A 13,735-nucleotide genomic window follows, 5' to 3' on the forward strand; every position below is an offset into this window, starting at 1 on the left:
CACATTTTAATTTGCATTCCTGAGACAATAAGAGATAGGTTAGTGAGGTTCTTCAGTTTTCCATTTTGGTGTCAGTAAATTCAGAGCCATATCTGATGCTTAATTACAACTTATTGGTCCTCATAATTTATATACTTGATTTCTAGTACTGTTTTTTTATTGATAATAATAGGGGCAATAACTTTTATTAAATTTTTTTTTCTTTATTGGTTTTAGAGAGAGGAAGGGAGAAGGAGCGAGAGATAGAAATATCGATGACAGAGAACATCCATTGGCTGCTTCCTGCATGCCCCCCACTGGGGATCAGGCCCACAACCTGGGCATGTGCCCTGACCGGGAATCGAACTGGCGACCTCTTGGTGCCCAGATGGGGCAATAACTTTTAGATCATTATCTATGTACCAGAGACCGATGACTTTGATATGTTCTTTATTTAATTTTGACAACCATTGAGGTAGGTATTACCTCATTTTACAGATGAGGAAACTGAACCTTGCACATTTGCCCATGGTCATACACTTGCTAATTGTTAGAAATAGGATTTGAATTCCCATTTATCTAGACTTTAACCCCTGTGCTGGGAGGCCTTCCCTCTACTGCCTATCTTTTTGTGGGCTCATGTTTCTATAAAACACTGTTTGGTTATTGAATATATGTATTTTTTGCCATATGCCATTACCTTTCTGGAAGAGAGGTAACATATAAAGTTTCCTTGATGCAATATGGGGATGTTATATTTGCATTTTGATCAAAGTGTGATTTGTGGGCCATTTACAAATTCTTTGTTAACGAAACATGAGATGAGTGCAGAAATGAAACTAAGTATTTAGAAACTTTTGTAGCAATTTGATATTATTTTAGCAACTAATATGTGAGTCTGTATTTGATTTTTAAATCTTTATTGTTGAATGTATTACAGATGTTCCTCATTTTTCCCCCATTGACTCCCTCCTCCCCACTCCCGCCCCCCCTCCCACCTTTTCCCACACTATTGTCTGTATCCATTGGTTATGCATATAAGTTCTTTGGTTTATTTCTTTCCACCCCCCCAACTTCTTTCCCTTTGAGGTTTGTCAGTCTAGCAATAAATTTGTACTTTTAATCCCTTCACTTTTTTTACCCATTCCCCCAATCTCCCACCTCCCTTCTGGCAACCAACAAAATGTTCTCTGTATCTATGAGAATGTTTCTGTCTGCCTATTCATTTTGTTTGTAGATTCCATTGTTGATAGATATGTATTCATTGCCATTTTGTTTGTTCATACATTTTATCTTTTTCTTCAAAAAGACCCTTCATCATTTCATATAATAATGGTTTGGTAGTGATGAACTCCTTTAACTTTTTCTTGTCTGGGAAAGTTTTTATATGTCCATCGATTCTAAATGACAGCTTTGCAGGATAGAGTAATCTTGGTTATAGGTCCTTGCTTCTCCTCACTTTGAATATCTCTTGCCACTCCCTTCTGGCCTGCAAAGTTTCTTCTGAGAAATCAGCTGATAGCCTTATGGGAGCTCCCTTGTAGGTAAGTAACTGCCTTTCTCTTGCTGTTTTTAAGATTCTCTCTTTGTCTTGAACCTTTTGCATTTTAATTTTGATGTGTCTTGGTGTGGGCCTCTTTGGGTTCATCTTGTTTGGGACTCACTGTGCTACCTGGACTTGTATGTCTGTTTCCTTCACCAAGTTAGGGAAATTTTCTGTCATTATTTTTTCAAATAGGTTTTCAATGTCTTGCTCTCTCTCCTCCTTCTGGCACCCCCATGATGTGAATGTTGGTACGCCTAAAGTTGTCCCAGAGACTCGTTACAGTGTCCTCAATTTTTTTGGATTCTTTTTTTTTTTTTTGCTGTTCTGATTGGATATTTTTTGCTTCCTTATATTCCAAATCAGTGATTTGCTTCTTGGCATCACCTCTATTATTGATTCCCTGTAAATTATTCTTTATTTCAGTCAGTGCATCCTTCATTTCTGACTGGTCCTTTATTATGCTCTTGAGGGCCCTCAATAAGTTCATTGAGCATCCTTATAAGCAATGTTTTGAACTCTGCATGTGTTAGATTGCTTAACTTCATTTTGTTTAGTTCTTTTTCTGGAGTTTTGTTATGTTCTTTCATTTAGGACATGTTTCTTTGTGTACTCATTATGGCTGTCTCCCGGTGTTTGTTTCTATGTATTAGGTAGAGTTGCTATGCCTCCTAGGCTTGGTAGGGTGGCCTATGGTAGTAGGTATCCTGTAGGGTCCAGTGGTGCAGCCTCCCTGGTCACCTCAGCTGGGCCCTCAAGGTGCACCCCTAGTGTGGACCGTACACCCTTGTGTTGTAATTGAGTCTTGATTGCTGTTGGCATGTCGATGGGAGGGTTTTACTCAGGCTGATCAGCTGCAAGGACTGGCTATCCTCACTATCCACATACCTCTGACTACCTTGGATGATCAGCGGTGCAGGGGCCAACCACAGAGAACCAAACTTACTTCAGCAGGGCTCTGGTACCCCCTGAGTCCATTCTTTCAGTGTGTCACTGTAGAGATGGTTGGATGGTGGTGCTTCGACATTGTCTGAAGCTGTCCACTGAATGTGCTGACTCTGGGGCAAGGTCAGCCACTGCCCGTTTTCTACCCAGGGCCACCAGGCATAAGCTACAAAGTGATCTGCAGATGACGGCTTCTTGTGCTGGGCTTGGAGGTGCCTTGGTGAAGCCAAGATGTGAACCAAAGCTGGCTGCTTCTAGTGCCAGGTCTGGGGCCACTTAATGAGAGGTATGGGGCTCGCTGTGGCCAGATGCTGCTTATTTGAGAGAATGTAGGAAAATCTGAAGCAGGAGCCAAAACAGGCCAATCCTATGATAAAGCCTCTGGAAACAGCTTGGGTGGGCCTGAAAGTTGGGTGGGGCAAGGCCTCTGGGAATCACCAGGGCAGGGCAAATTGTATGAGCCAGGTTGCTTGGAGTCCCAGGTATAGCTGCCATCTGCCTATCCTGTGGGGGAAGGGCTCACCAAAGGAACAAAGGCCTCCACCAGCATGTCTGTACAGGAGAAAGCTGCCTCTCCAGCTTTTGCCCTGATGCCAAACAACTCAGTTCTTCCCTGTATGTCTCTGGCACCCCTCAGGCTGCCTCCCCTCCAAGCTCAGAGGAAGCTGCTCGTAGTACGTCTGTGCATGGGCCCTTTAAGAGGAGCTGCCTGGGGCTCCCACAGCCTCAGCAGCTCTCAGCCTCAGTTCCCACTGGTTGTACAGCCAGAAGTTATGAAGACTTCTCTTCCTGGCACTAGAACCCTGAGTTGGGCACCTGGTATGGGATGGGGACCCCTTCACTCCTCAGGGAGGACCTTCCCAGCCGAGGTGTGCCTCCTGATTTTTATCCGCAACACATGAGTGTGGGACCAGCCCGTCTGCGCCTCCACCTCTCCTACCAGTCTCCATGTGGCTTCTTCTTTAGTTTTGTAGTTGTAGGACTTGCATTTAGCTCCATTTCAGGCAGTTCTGAAGTATGTTTGTTCTATAGTTTGTCATTTCGATGTGGTCGTGGGAGGAGGTGATACCACATTTACCTATTGCTCCATCCTGACCGGAATTTGTAGAAAATATTTTTGAAGCTATTATTAAAGTAGTAAATTTATCTCCTCAATAAAATGTAAGATGAAAATTTTGCATGTAATTTGAGGAAATTCACAGATTCATGAAGCCCATTTTATTTATATATATTATATATCTTTATTGAGATAATTTGCATACCGTACAATTTTTTCATTTAAAGTATATAATTCAGTGGTTTTCAGTACATTCAGAGTTGTGTAACCATTCCTACAATCAATTTCATTTTTGTCATCTCAAAAAGAAACCCCATTCTCATTAGGAATCAATCACTCTATTTCCCACCTTAGTCCATCCTCCTCCCTCCTCCCCTAACACCCTAAGCAAAATCTAATTTACTTTGTCTTTATAGATTTGTCTATTCTTGACATTTCGTATAAATGGACTCATACAATATATGGTTTTTTTGTGAATAGTTTTTTTACTTAGCATGTTTTGGGGTTAATCCATGTTGTAGCATGTATCAGTACTTCATTCCTTTTTTATGGTCAAAGAATATTCCATTGTATCCTATTTATCCATATATCAGTTGATGGATATTTGGGTTGTGTCCTCTTTTTGGCTATTATGAATAATGCTTTCCTTTTATTTTTTTTTTATCCTCACCCGAGGACTTTTTATTTTTTATTTTTTGTCACATTGAGTGGCTGCCACTCGCATGACCCAATCAGGGCTGGGGACAAACTGCAACCGAAGTACATGCCCCCAGTGGGAACCAAACCCAGGTCTCTCTGGACCGCAGGCTGACGCTCTAACCGCTGAGTCAAACCAGCCAGGGCTGAATAATGCTTTCTTGAACATTCATGTGAAAATTTTCATGTGAACACCTTTACCCATAATTATTTGACTTTCTGTTATGAATGTGTAAGAGTTCTTTATATATATTTCAATTTCCTTTCGGAAATATGGGAGATACATGTTCTCCCATTCTGTGAGTTTTCACTTTCTTGATGATGTCCTTTGAAGTACAAAAGTTTTTAATTTTGATAGAGTCCAGTTTATTTATTTTTTTCCTTTTGTTGCTTGTAGTGATTCCAGTGTTATTTCTAAGAAGATTGGCTGGCCCTAGGTCACAAAGATTTAATCTATATTTTCTTCTTAGAGTTTTATAGTGCTGTTACTTTTAGATCTATGAACCATTTAAGTTAATTTTTGTATAGATGTGACGATGGAGTAAACTTCATTCTTTTACAGATGTGGATATCCAGTTATCCCAAACCATTTGTTGAAAAGATTATTTTTGCACCCCTCCCACCCCACTGTATTGTGTTAGACTCTCGAGACCTGTTCTTAGACTCTCCTTCAGCCGATAAACCAAGCTCTAGGGAAAAGTGCAGAGTTAGTTAAAAGTCAGATAGGATACCAAAATAATTGGAGGAGAGGTCTTATTGGTTTCTAAGTTAAACCTCAATTAAATTCTGTTACTGCTCTGTGTCGGTTATCTCTTGCTGTAACAAATTACCTGCCAACTCAGTGGCTTAAAACTGCAAACTTTCTGTAGGTTATGAATTTGAAGGACTTAGCAATGTAGTTCTGGCTTAGATTCTCTCATAAAGTTACAATCAAGATGTCGGTTGGTGTTCCAGTCAAATCAAGGCTTGCCTGCTTCTAAAATAGCTCATTCTCATGGCTGTTGCAGAAAACCTCAGTTTCTTACCACAGAGGCTTCTCCATAGGGCTCTTCAAAGTGTCCTCATGACATGGTGGCTGGCTTTCACCAGAGCTAGTGATGTAAGAAAGAGAGGGGAGGGGGAAGAAGCGGGAGTGCTTTTGTGACATAGTCTTAGCTATTATACATTGTCATTTCTGCCTGATTATTCTCCTTAGAATTGAATCACAAAGTCTAGCCCAAGGGGCTGGAGGATTAGGTTCCACTCTTTTAAAGTAATATCAAATAATTTGTGAATATATTTTAAACCACTACATGTATTTGTCAGTTTTATTAAAATTAAGAAATTAAGGTCTAATTTCAAAGAGCTGGTGTTGTGCCCTGGCCGGTTTGGCTCAGCGGTTAGAGCATCGACCTATGGTCCTGAGAGACCCGGATTTGGTTCCCGCTAAGGGCACGTACCTTGGTTGCAGTTTGTCCCTGGCCCTGGTTGGGTTGTACGGGTGGCAGCCACTAGATGTGTCCCTTTCACATCGATGTTTCTCTTTCTCTCTCTCTTCCTCTCTCTCCCTCCTACTCAATCTGTACAAAAAATGGAAAAATGTCCTCAGGTGAGGATAAAAAAAAAAATTAAGAGCTGGTGTTCCTTCATACTATATGCTAACGTATTGCTTAATAAAATAAGATGATCTCTAAGTCATTCATTTTTCTTTTCTTTTTTGCATATCCTTGATGTTTATAATCTAATCTTAATGTACTTTAGGATCAAAACAAAGTGAAGTGGTATGTATGTCAGAAATGTTATATCAGGGAAATAACATGATTTCTAAATTGAAATGAATACAGAATATTCTGTACTCTTTTGTATCCCTAAAATCTCACAGCTGGTTTTCCAGTTCCTTGGAAGGAACACAGAGTCAGTTATCTTTGAAACTGTCTTTGAATACTTCCGTGGTCTTGCATGTTAGCTGACCAAAGTGTTAACCACTTCTAATGTAAGAAACATTTTAAAGTTAGTCATTAACTCTTTAGAAAGGGTATCTGAACCAATTTTAATACTTTACTTTTGTTCCTCCTGCAAAATTTTTTTGTAGGTAATGATTTTACATGATTTTGGAACTGGCCTCTAGTGGGACACTGGGAGGATGAACACAGAAGAGCTGGAGTTATTGAGTGACTCAAAATATAGAAACTATGTAGCAGCAATTGACAAAGCCTTAAAGAATTTTGAATACTCCAGTGAATGGGCAGATTTGATATCAGCACTTGGAAAACTTAATAAGGTATGTCATTCTTACCCATTTCATAAAAAATAGTAAAAATCAGAAATCTGTGTCTATACTTATTAGATTTCTCTAAATCTGGAAGTAAAAAATTTGAAAGCATGCCCTGGCCGGTTTGGCTCAGCGGTTAGAGCGTCGGCCTGTGGTCTGGAGAGATCCGGGTTCAGTTCCGCTAAGGGCACGTACTTCGGTTGCAGTTTGTCCCCGGCCCTGGTTGGTCGTGCGGGTGGCAGCCACTCGATGTGTCCCTTCACGTCGATGTTTCTCTCTCTCTCTCTCTTCCTCTCTCTTCCTCCCACTCTATCTGTACAAAAAATGGAAAAATATCCTCGGATGAGGATAAAAAAAAAAAAATTTGAAAGCATAACCTCAGAATTACGTTTGTTACTGCTGTTATATACTTCATGAGTTGCATACCTGTGTAGTCAGGCATACTTTAAGGCCAAAACAGCAACAGTGATTGAAAATTATAGTTATTATCATCACTAACCATAAAAACACAAGACTAAGAAGCAAATACACTAACCATGAAGGCTAATAAGTTTCGGTAATAGAGCATCTGATAAAGTTCTGGAGTACTTGGCAACAAAGTGAAAACCTGCATATGGAAAGCAGTAAATAATATGTCCTTTCCAAATGGTATGTAGCAGTAAGGAAATATTTTTTGGATCCAGGCAAGCCTCAGTTATAGTCAGTACAGTACTTTTTACAAACAAGACAAGCAGTCAGTCACTCAGAGCTTGGCCTTGACTGATCTTTCTTCACTTGTATTTATCCATTATAATTATGGTAGTATCACTGATCAACTCACAGTTTTAAATTTTGACACTTTTTTTTTCTTAAATCAAATTTTTACAACTGTATACCCATAGCTTTTTATTTTTGGAAGTTTTTTATACTTAAAAAAAAAATAGTTGTCATTGAGTAGGAATACTTCTAAATATTAAATGGACTGGGGGAGCAGATAGAAAAGGAAAGCTCTTTCAATAACAATTATTTTGCCCTGGCCAGTTTGGCTCAGCGGTTAGAGTCGGCCCACAGGCCAGAGAGTTCCGGGTTTGGTTCCTGCTAAGGGCACGTACCTCGATTGCGGTCCGTCCCTGGCCCTGGTTGGGGTTGTGCGAGTGGCAACCAGTTGATGTGTCTCTCATGTCGATGTTTATCTCTCTCTCCCTTCCTCTCTCCCTCCCGCTCTATCTGAAAATAAAAAAAATAAAAAAATAAAAATCCTCGGGTGAGGATAAAACAAACAAACAAAAAGAAAACAATTATTTTTATTTTTAATCCCTACCTAAGGATAAGGATTTTGGGGCGAGATAAATACCAGTGTAAGAGGGAAACAGATCTGTTGCCTTCCCTACACGCCCTGCCTGGGGATCAAACCCACAACCTAGTTATGTGCCCTGACGGGATGAAACCCGCAACCTTTTCTAGTGTACAGGATGACATATCAACCAACTGAGCCACCTGGGTAGGGCCCAATAACAATTTTTTAATTTTAATTTTTTTCTTTATTGATTTTAGAGAGAAAGGAAGGGGGAGAGAGAGAGATAGAAACATTGATGAGAGAGAATATTGATTATCCACCTCCTGCATGCCCCACACTGGGGATTTGGCCCACAACCCGAGCATGTGCTCTGACTGGGAATCAAACCGGCAACTTCTTGGTGCATGAGTCAGTGCTCAACCACTGAGCCACAGCGGCTAGGCCCAATAACAATTTTAACATCAAACACCTTAGCATATAATTATTAGGAAAGAAATTTGTCTTAAAATATACACCACGAACACTAGTTCTCCACCTGATACTATAGATAATTACCTTGATATTTTAAAAAGAAATGCTTTCATTTTCAGTGTGCCAAGGATTTATCTTAAAATTAGATGCCCAAACTTAGTTTTACATGTTAACTTCTAACATTTATAATTTGAAGTTTGGCCCTGGCCAGTTTGGCTCAGCGGTAGAGCATCAGCCCATGCACTAATGAGTCGCAGGATCGATTCCAGCCAAGAGCACATACATACCTTGGTTGCAGTTTGTCCCTAGCCCAGGGTCGTTTGGGAGGCAACCAGTCCATGTGTCTCTCTCACATTGGTGATTCTCTCTCTCTCTCCCTCCCACTCTATCCGAAGATAAATAGAAAAATATCCTCCAGTGAGGATTAAAAAAATAAATAAATAAATATAATTTGAAGTTTGCTAAATTCTCAAATTTTTTACAACATCCCCATGAAACTGCAACTAAAAGTAATACTTTGCTTAAAGGTTCCTTTTTGGTCTCTTTATGAAGACTTGCTAGGAACTATGTTTAAAAGCAGTTCAAAATTGTGGAAATTAATTTGCTTAATTACATACAAAATTAGTTTTTTATAGTTAATCAATATTCATGTAAACAGATTTTACAGTAACACAAAGTGTAGGATACTCAAGTCATTGATTAATTTTTACCTAAAATTTCAGTGAAACAAGGCAAGGATTTTATATTTTTAAATATAAAATGGACCTCAGTTATAGCCTCCACTTTTTTTTATGAACTGGGCGATACAGTGCTGGCTCTTCTGCTAAACTGCCTTTTGCGTGTCTCTTTTTAAATATGTTAACCTCAGCTCTTTATTTTGTAAAACAAAGGACTTTTTGTCTACTTCTAAATTTAGTTCTAGTATATTATTATGTATTCATTCTGAGTAATCATTTTACAATATTCTATAATCCCTTTACCATAATACTTTGAAGAACTACATTCATAAGTTATAATTATTACTTAAATAACTAATCTTCTTTGGGTAGTTTGTAAAATAGGATCTTCTATAAATTCTAGCCTAACCATTATCTCTAAAGAAATGTTATGGTTGAATAAATAAAGCAAAATGTATTTGCTTTAATTGGGAAATTTAGTCAGTAAAAACAAATGGGCAATCATAATCTCATGCAAATTCTTGTAAGCATTATAATTACTTGCTATATGATACACTAAAGCAGTGATTGTCCTTTTTCCAACTATATATCTATGTTGAATTCCAATATTCTTTTTTTAATGTTTTTTACTGATTTTTTTTTTGAGAGAGAGGAAGGGAGAGGGAAAGAGATAGAAACATCAATGAGAGATAAATATCGATTGGCTGCCTTCTGCACGCCCCGCACTGGGGATTGAGCCTGCAACCCAGGCATGTGTCCTGACTGGGAATCGAACCAGCGACTTCCTGGTCCTTGGGTTGATGCTCAACCAATGAGCCACACTGGCTGGGCCCAATATTCTTTATACATTTCAAACAACATATCAAAAATAGATCAAAGGCTGATTAACAATTAAAGTTTTATAAAAATATAAAACAATGCCTCTCTTCTGAATAAATTTATTTTGGAAAATATTGTTATTTTTTTATAAAAAATATTTGTTAACATGCAGTGGATTTTAAAAAACATTAAATATTTAAAATATTTTTTCAGTTTTTTTAAATATATTTTACTTTTTTAATTCGTACCCTAGTATATTTTTTTTATTTATCTTCAGATAGAGTGGGAGGGGGAGAGAGGGAGAGAAAGAGAGAGAGAGAGAGAAAGAGAGAAACAGCGATATGAGAAGGGCACAGACTGGTTGCCTCCCGCATGTCCCCAGCCCTGGCTGGGGACAAACCACAACCGAGGTACGTGCCCTTGGCCAGAATCAAACCCGTGCCTCTTTGGTTTGTGGGCCAATGCTCTACTACTGAGCCAAACCAGTCAGGGCTAAATGTGTTTGTTTTGATTTTTAGAAGAAAGAGGGAGAGAAAGATAGAAACATCCATCAGCTGCCTCTTGCACACCCCCTACTAGGGATCTAAACGGGCATGTGCCCTGACCAGGAACTGAACCAGCACCTCTCAGTCCATGAGATGATGCTCAATCCACTGAGCCACACCAGGCAGGCTAAATTTTTTCAGTTGTTTTTTTTTTTTTTTTTTCTCCCTTTATTGATTTTAGAAAGAGAGCAAGTGAGAAGAAGAGAGAGAGAGAGAAACATTGATGAGAGAGAACATTAATTTACCACCTCCTGTGTGCCCCCCACTGGGGATGGGGCCTACAACCTGGGCATGTGCCTTGACGGGAAATCAAACTGGTGACCTCTTGGTGCACTGGCCAATGCTCAGCCATTGAGCCACACCAGTCAGACTCAGTTTTAATTTTAAATGTGATATATACCTTTTTAGATGTAACTGACAAAAATTAAAGTTCTTTGGTCTTCTCTCTAATTTTTTTTAAGTATAAATAAGTTCTGTGAGGATTTTTGATAATAGTATGTTAAAAAGTGGAAATAACATGAAATATAAATTTTTTTCTCAACTGAATTAAAATGTTTTCCTCAAGGTTTTACAAAATAATGCCAAGTACCAAGTAGTGCCCAAAAAGCTAACCATAGGCAAACGCCTAGCCCAGTGTCTGCATCCAGCATTACCGGGGGGAGTTCATCGGAAGGCACTTGAAACATATGAAATTATCTTCAAAATCATTGGACCTAAGCGACTTGCCAAAGATCTTTTTTTATATAGGTAAGAATAATTTTACTATCTACATACAAATAAAATATATTTTAAAGTATTTTATGCTTGGCTTTCTTTTGTTGGGAGGTTTTTGATGATTGATTCAATCTACAGATTAACTTTTTGGTGCTCTGTTTATATTTCTGTTTCATCAAGATTAAATCTTGGTAGGTTTTATATTTCTAGGAATTTATCTATTCTAGGTTATCCAGTTTTTTGCATATAACTAGCCATAGCAGTCTCTAATGATTCTTTGTATTTCTGTGATATCAGGTGTAAGGTATAATTATATTTATATGGTTTCATTCTCATTTTATCTTGTTTAATGTAGCTCAGGTTTTGTCAATTTTGTTAATTATTTTTCAAAGAGGCAACTCTTCATTTTATTAATCTTTTCTATTTTATTTATTTCCTCTATTTTGTTTATTTCTACTCTAATCTTTATTTTCTTTCTTCTGCTAATTTTGGGCTCCTCCTTTTTTCTCGCTCCTAAGAGTATAAAGTTAGGTTGTTTATTTGATGTCTTTCATTTTTCTTGATATATGTATTTATTGCTTTAAACTTCACTCCGAGAACTGTATGTGCTGCACCCCATAGGTTTTGGTATGTTGTATTTCCACTTACATTTGTCTCTTGGTGTTTTGTTTTATTTCCCTTTTGATTTCTTTAATCTCTTGGTGTTTAAGAGTGTGTTGTTTAATTTTTGTTTGTGATTTTTTTTTAGTTTTTCTTCTGTTAATGATGTGTAGTTTTAAAACATTGTGGTTAGATAAGATACTTGATATAATTTCTGTCTTCTTGAATTTGTGGAGGCTTGTTTTGTGACCTAATATACGATCTATTCTACAAAATGTTCCATGTGCACTTGAGAAGAATATATATTCTACTGCTGTTGAATGGAATGTTCTATAAGTGTATGTTAGACCCATTGGGTCTGTAGTGTTGTTAAAACCCAGTTTATGCACAGCTGGTGTGGCTCAGTGGATTGAGTATTGTCCCATTTTATTCAGATTTTCAGATCTATCTCCCTAAAGCTGTTCATTATTTGTAATATATATGATCTATAATGATGTCTTTCACTCTTGGCATTGGTAATTTAGACATCCTTTTTGCACTTTGATCAGTCTTGTCATGAGTTTACCAATTTTATTAGTCTTTTAAAAAAACAATTAGCTTTGCTGGTTCACTTTAGTTGAATATATTTTCTCTTTCTTTAATTTCTGCTCAGATAAGTCTTCTCTGAATTGTGTATTTAAAATTGCAGTTCTTGCCCCTGCTTTTCCTCCTGTGCCTTTTTTCCAGCTCTATGACACTTATCACCATCAGCGATATCTATTGTTTGGTTACTGTAAATTTTCTACCATAGTTCCTTAAAAATAAATTTTATGAGGGCATGGGGCAGGAATTTTTTTATATAATTTATTAATTGTTATAGTCTCAGCACCTTAAAACTATGTGACAGATAATAGGCCCTTAATAAATACTTGTTGAATGAATAATCTAAAGAAATGTTATTTGTTATATATAATTCAGTTGTTTGATAGTTTAAATATTATGAATGGATGTTGAGTTTTGTCAAAGGCTTTTTCTGCATTTATTGAGATTATGTGATGTTTTTCTTTCATTCTATTAATGTGGTATATTGCTGTGTGTGTGTGTGTGTGTGTGAGTGTGTGTGTGTGTGTGTGTTAGGGTTTGTTTTGTTTTGTTTTTGGCATATGTTGAACTATCTTTGCATCTTGGGCATAGATACCATTTGATCATGGTGAAAAATCTTTTAATGTGCTGGTGAATTCATTTACCTAGTATTTTATTGAGCATTTTTACACCATAGTCATCAGGATATTGCTCCATAGTTTTCTTTTTTAGTAGTGTCCTTTTCTGGCTTTGGTATGGTTGAGGAAAATGAGTTTAGGAGTGTTCTTTCCCCTTCGATTTTTTTTTTTTTTTTTTTTGGAAGAGTTGGAGAAGAATTGGCATTAATTATTCTTTAAATGTTAGGTAAAATTCACTGGTGAAGTCATCTAGTTCTGGGCTTTTCTTCATTGGGAGGTTTTATTTTATCCTCACCCGAGGACATTTTTGTATTTATCTTCAGATAGAGCGGGAGGGAGAGAGGGAGGAAGAGAGAGAGAAACATCAATGTGACAGAGACACACTGAGTGGTTGCCACCCACACGACCCCAACCAGGGCCGGGCACAAACCGCAGCTGAGGTACATGCCCTTAGCAGAAACCGAACTTGGGACTCTCTGGTCTGCGGGCCAATGCTCTAACTGCCAAGCCAAACAGGCCAGGGCTCGTTGGGAGTTTTTTTAATTACTGATTCAATCTTCCTAGTAATGAGTCTGTTCAGATTTTGTATTTCTTCCTTAATCAGTCTGAGTACTTTGTGTGTTTCTAAGAATTTTTCCATTCTAATTTGTTGGTGTATAGTTAGTAATGTTTTTATTTATTTTTTTAAAACAGTTCTGGATTATTTCCTCTTCTTGCAAATGCTGCCATGTCTGTGAAACCAACATTGCTAAGTTTGTATGAGATATACTACCTGCCTTTGGGTAAAACACTAAAGCCTGGTCTACAAGGATTGCTAACTGGTATTCTTCCTGGCTTAGAAGAAGGATCGGAGTACTATGAGAGGTAAGATGATGCTGTTTTGGGTGCAGCTAAGAAATTGAAGTCATGAATTTGTCAGCAAGTATCCTCAGATCAGTAATGTTTTAACATCACAAAAATTAT

At 37.9% G+C, this 13,735-nt stretch overlaps 1 protein-coding gene across 4 annotated transcripts in view; it reads left to right on the forward strand.

The window, feature by feature from the left end:
* Window positions 1–13,735, forward strand: part of DOP1A (DOP1 leucine zipper like protein A) — a 114,158-nt gene that overhangs the window by 17,753 nt on the left and 82,670 nt on the right. For all 4 annotated transcript variants that reach the window (XM_036247721.1, XM_036247719.1, XM_036247720.1 and 1 more), the window contains exons 2-4: window positions 6,292–6,480; window positions 10,825–11,006; window positions 13,466–13,636. In XM_036247721.1, the coding sequence (XP_036103614.1) occupies window positions 6,343–6,480; window positions 10,825–11,006; window positions 13,466–13,636 (491 nt within the window). In that variant the 5' untranslated portion in view covers window positions 6,292–6,342. The remainder of the gene's footprint in view (window positions 1–6,291; window positions 6,481–10,824; window positions 11,007–13,465; window positions 13,637–13,735) is intronic.

Source organism: Molossus molossus, unplaced genomic scaffold (genome assembly GCF_014108415.1).
Source record: "Molossus molossus isolate mMolMol1 unplaced genomic scaffold, mMolMol1.p scaffold_m16_p_8, whole genome shotgun sequence".
NCBI lineage: Eukaryota > Metazoa > Chordata > Mammalia > Chiroptera > Molossidae > Molossus > Molossus molossus.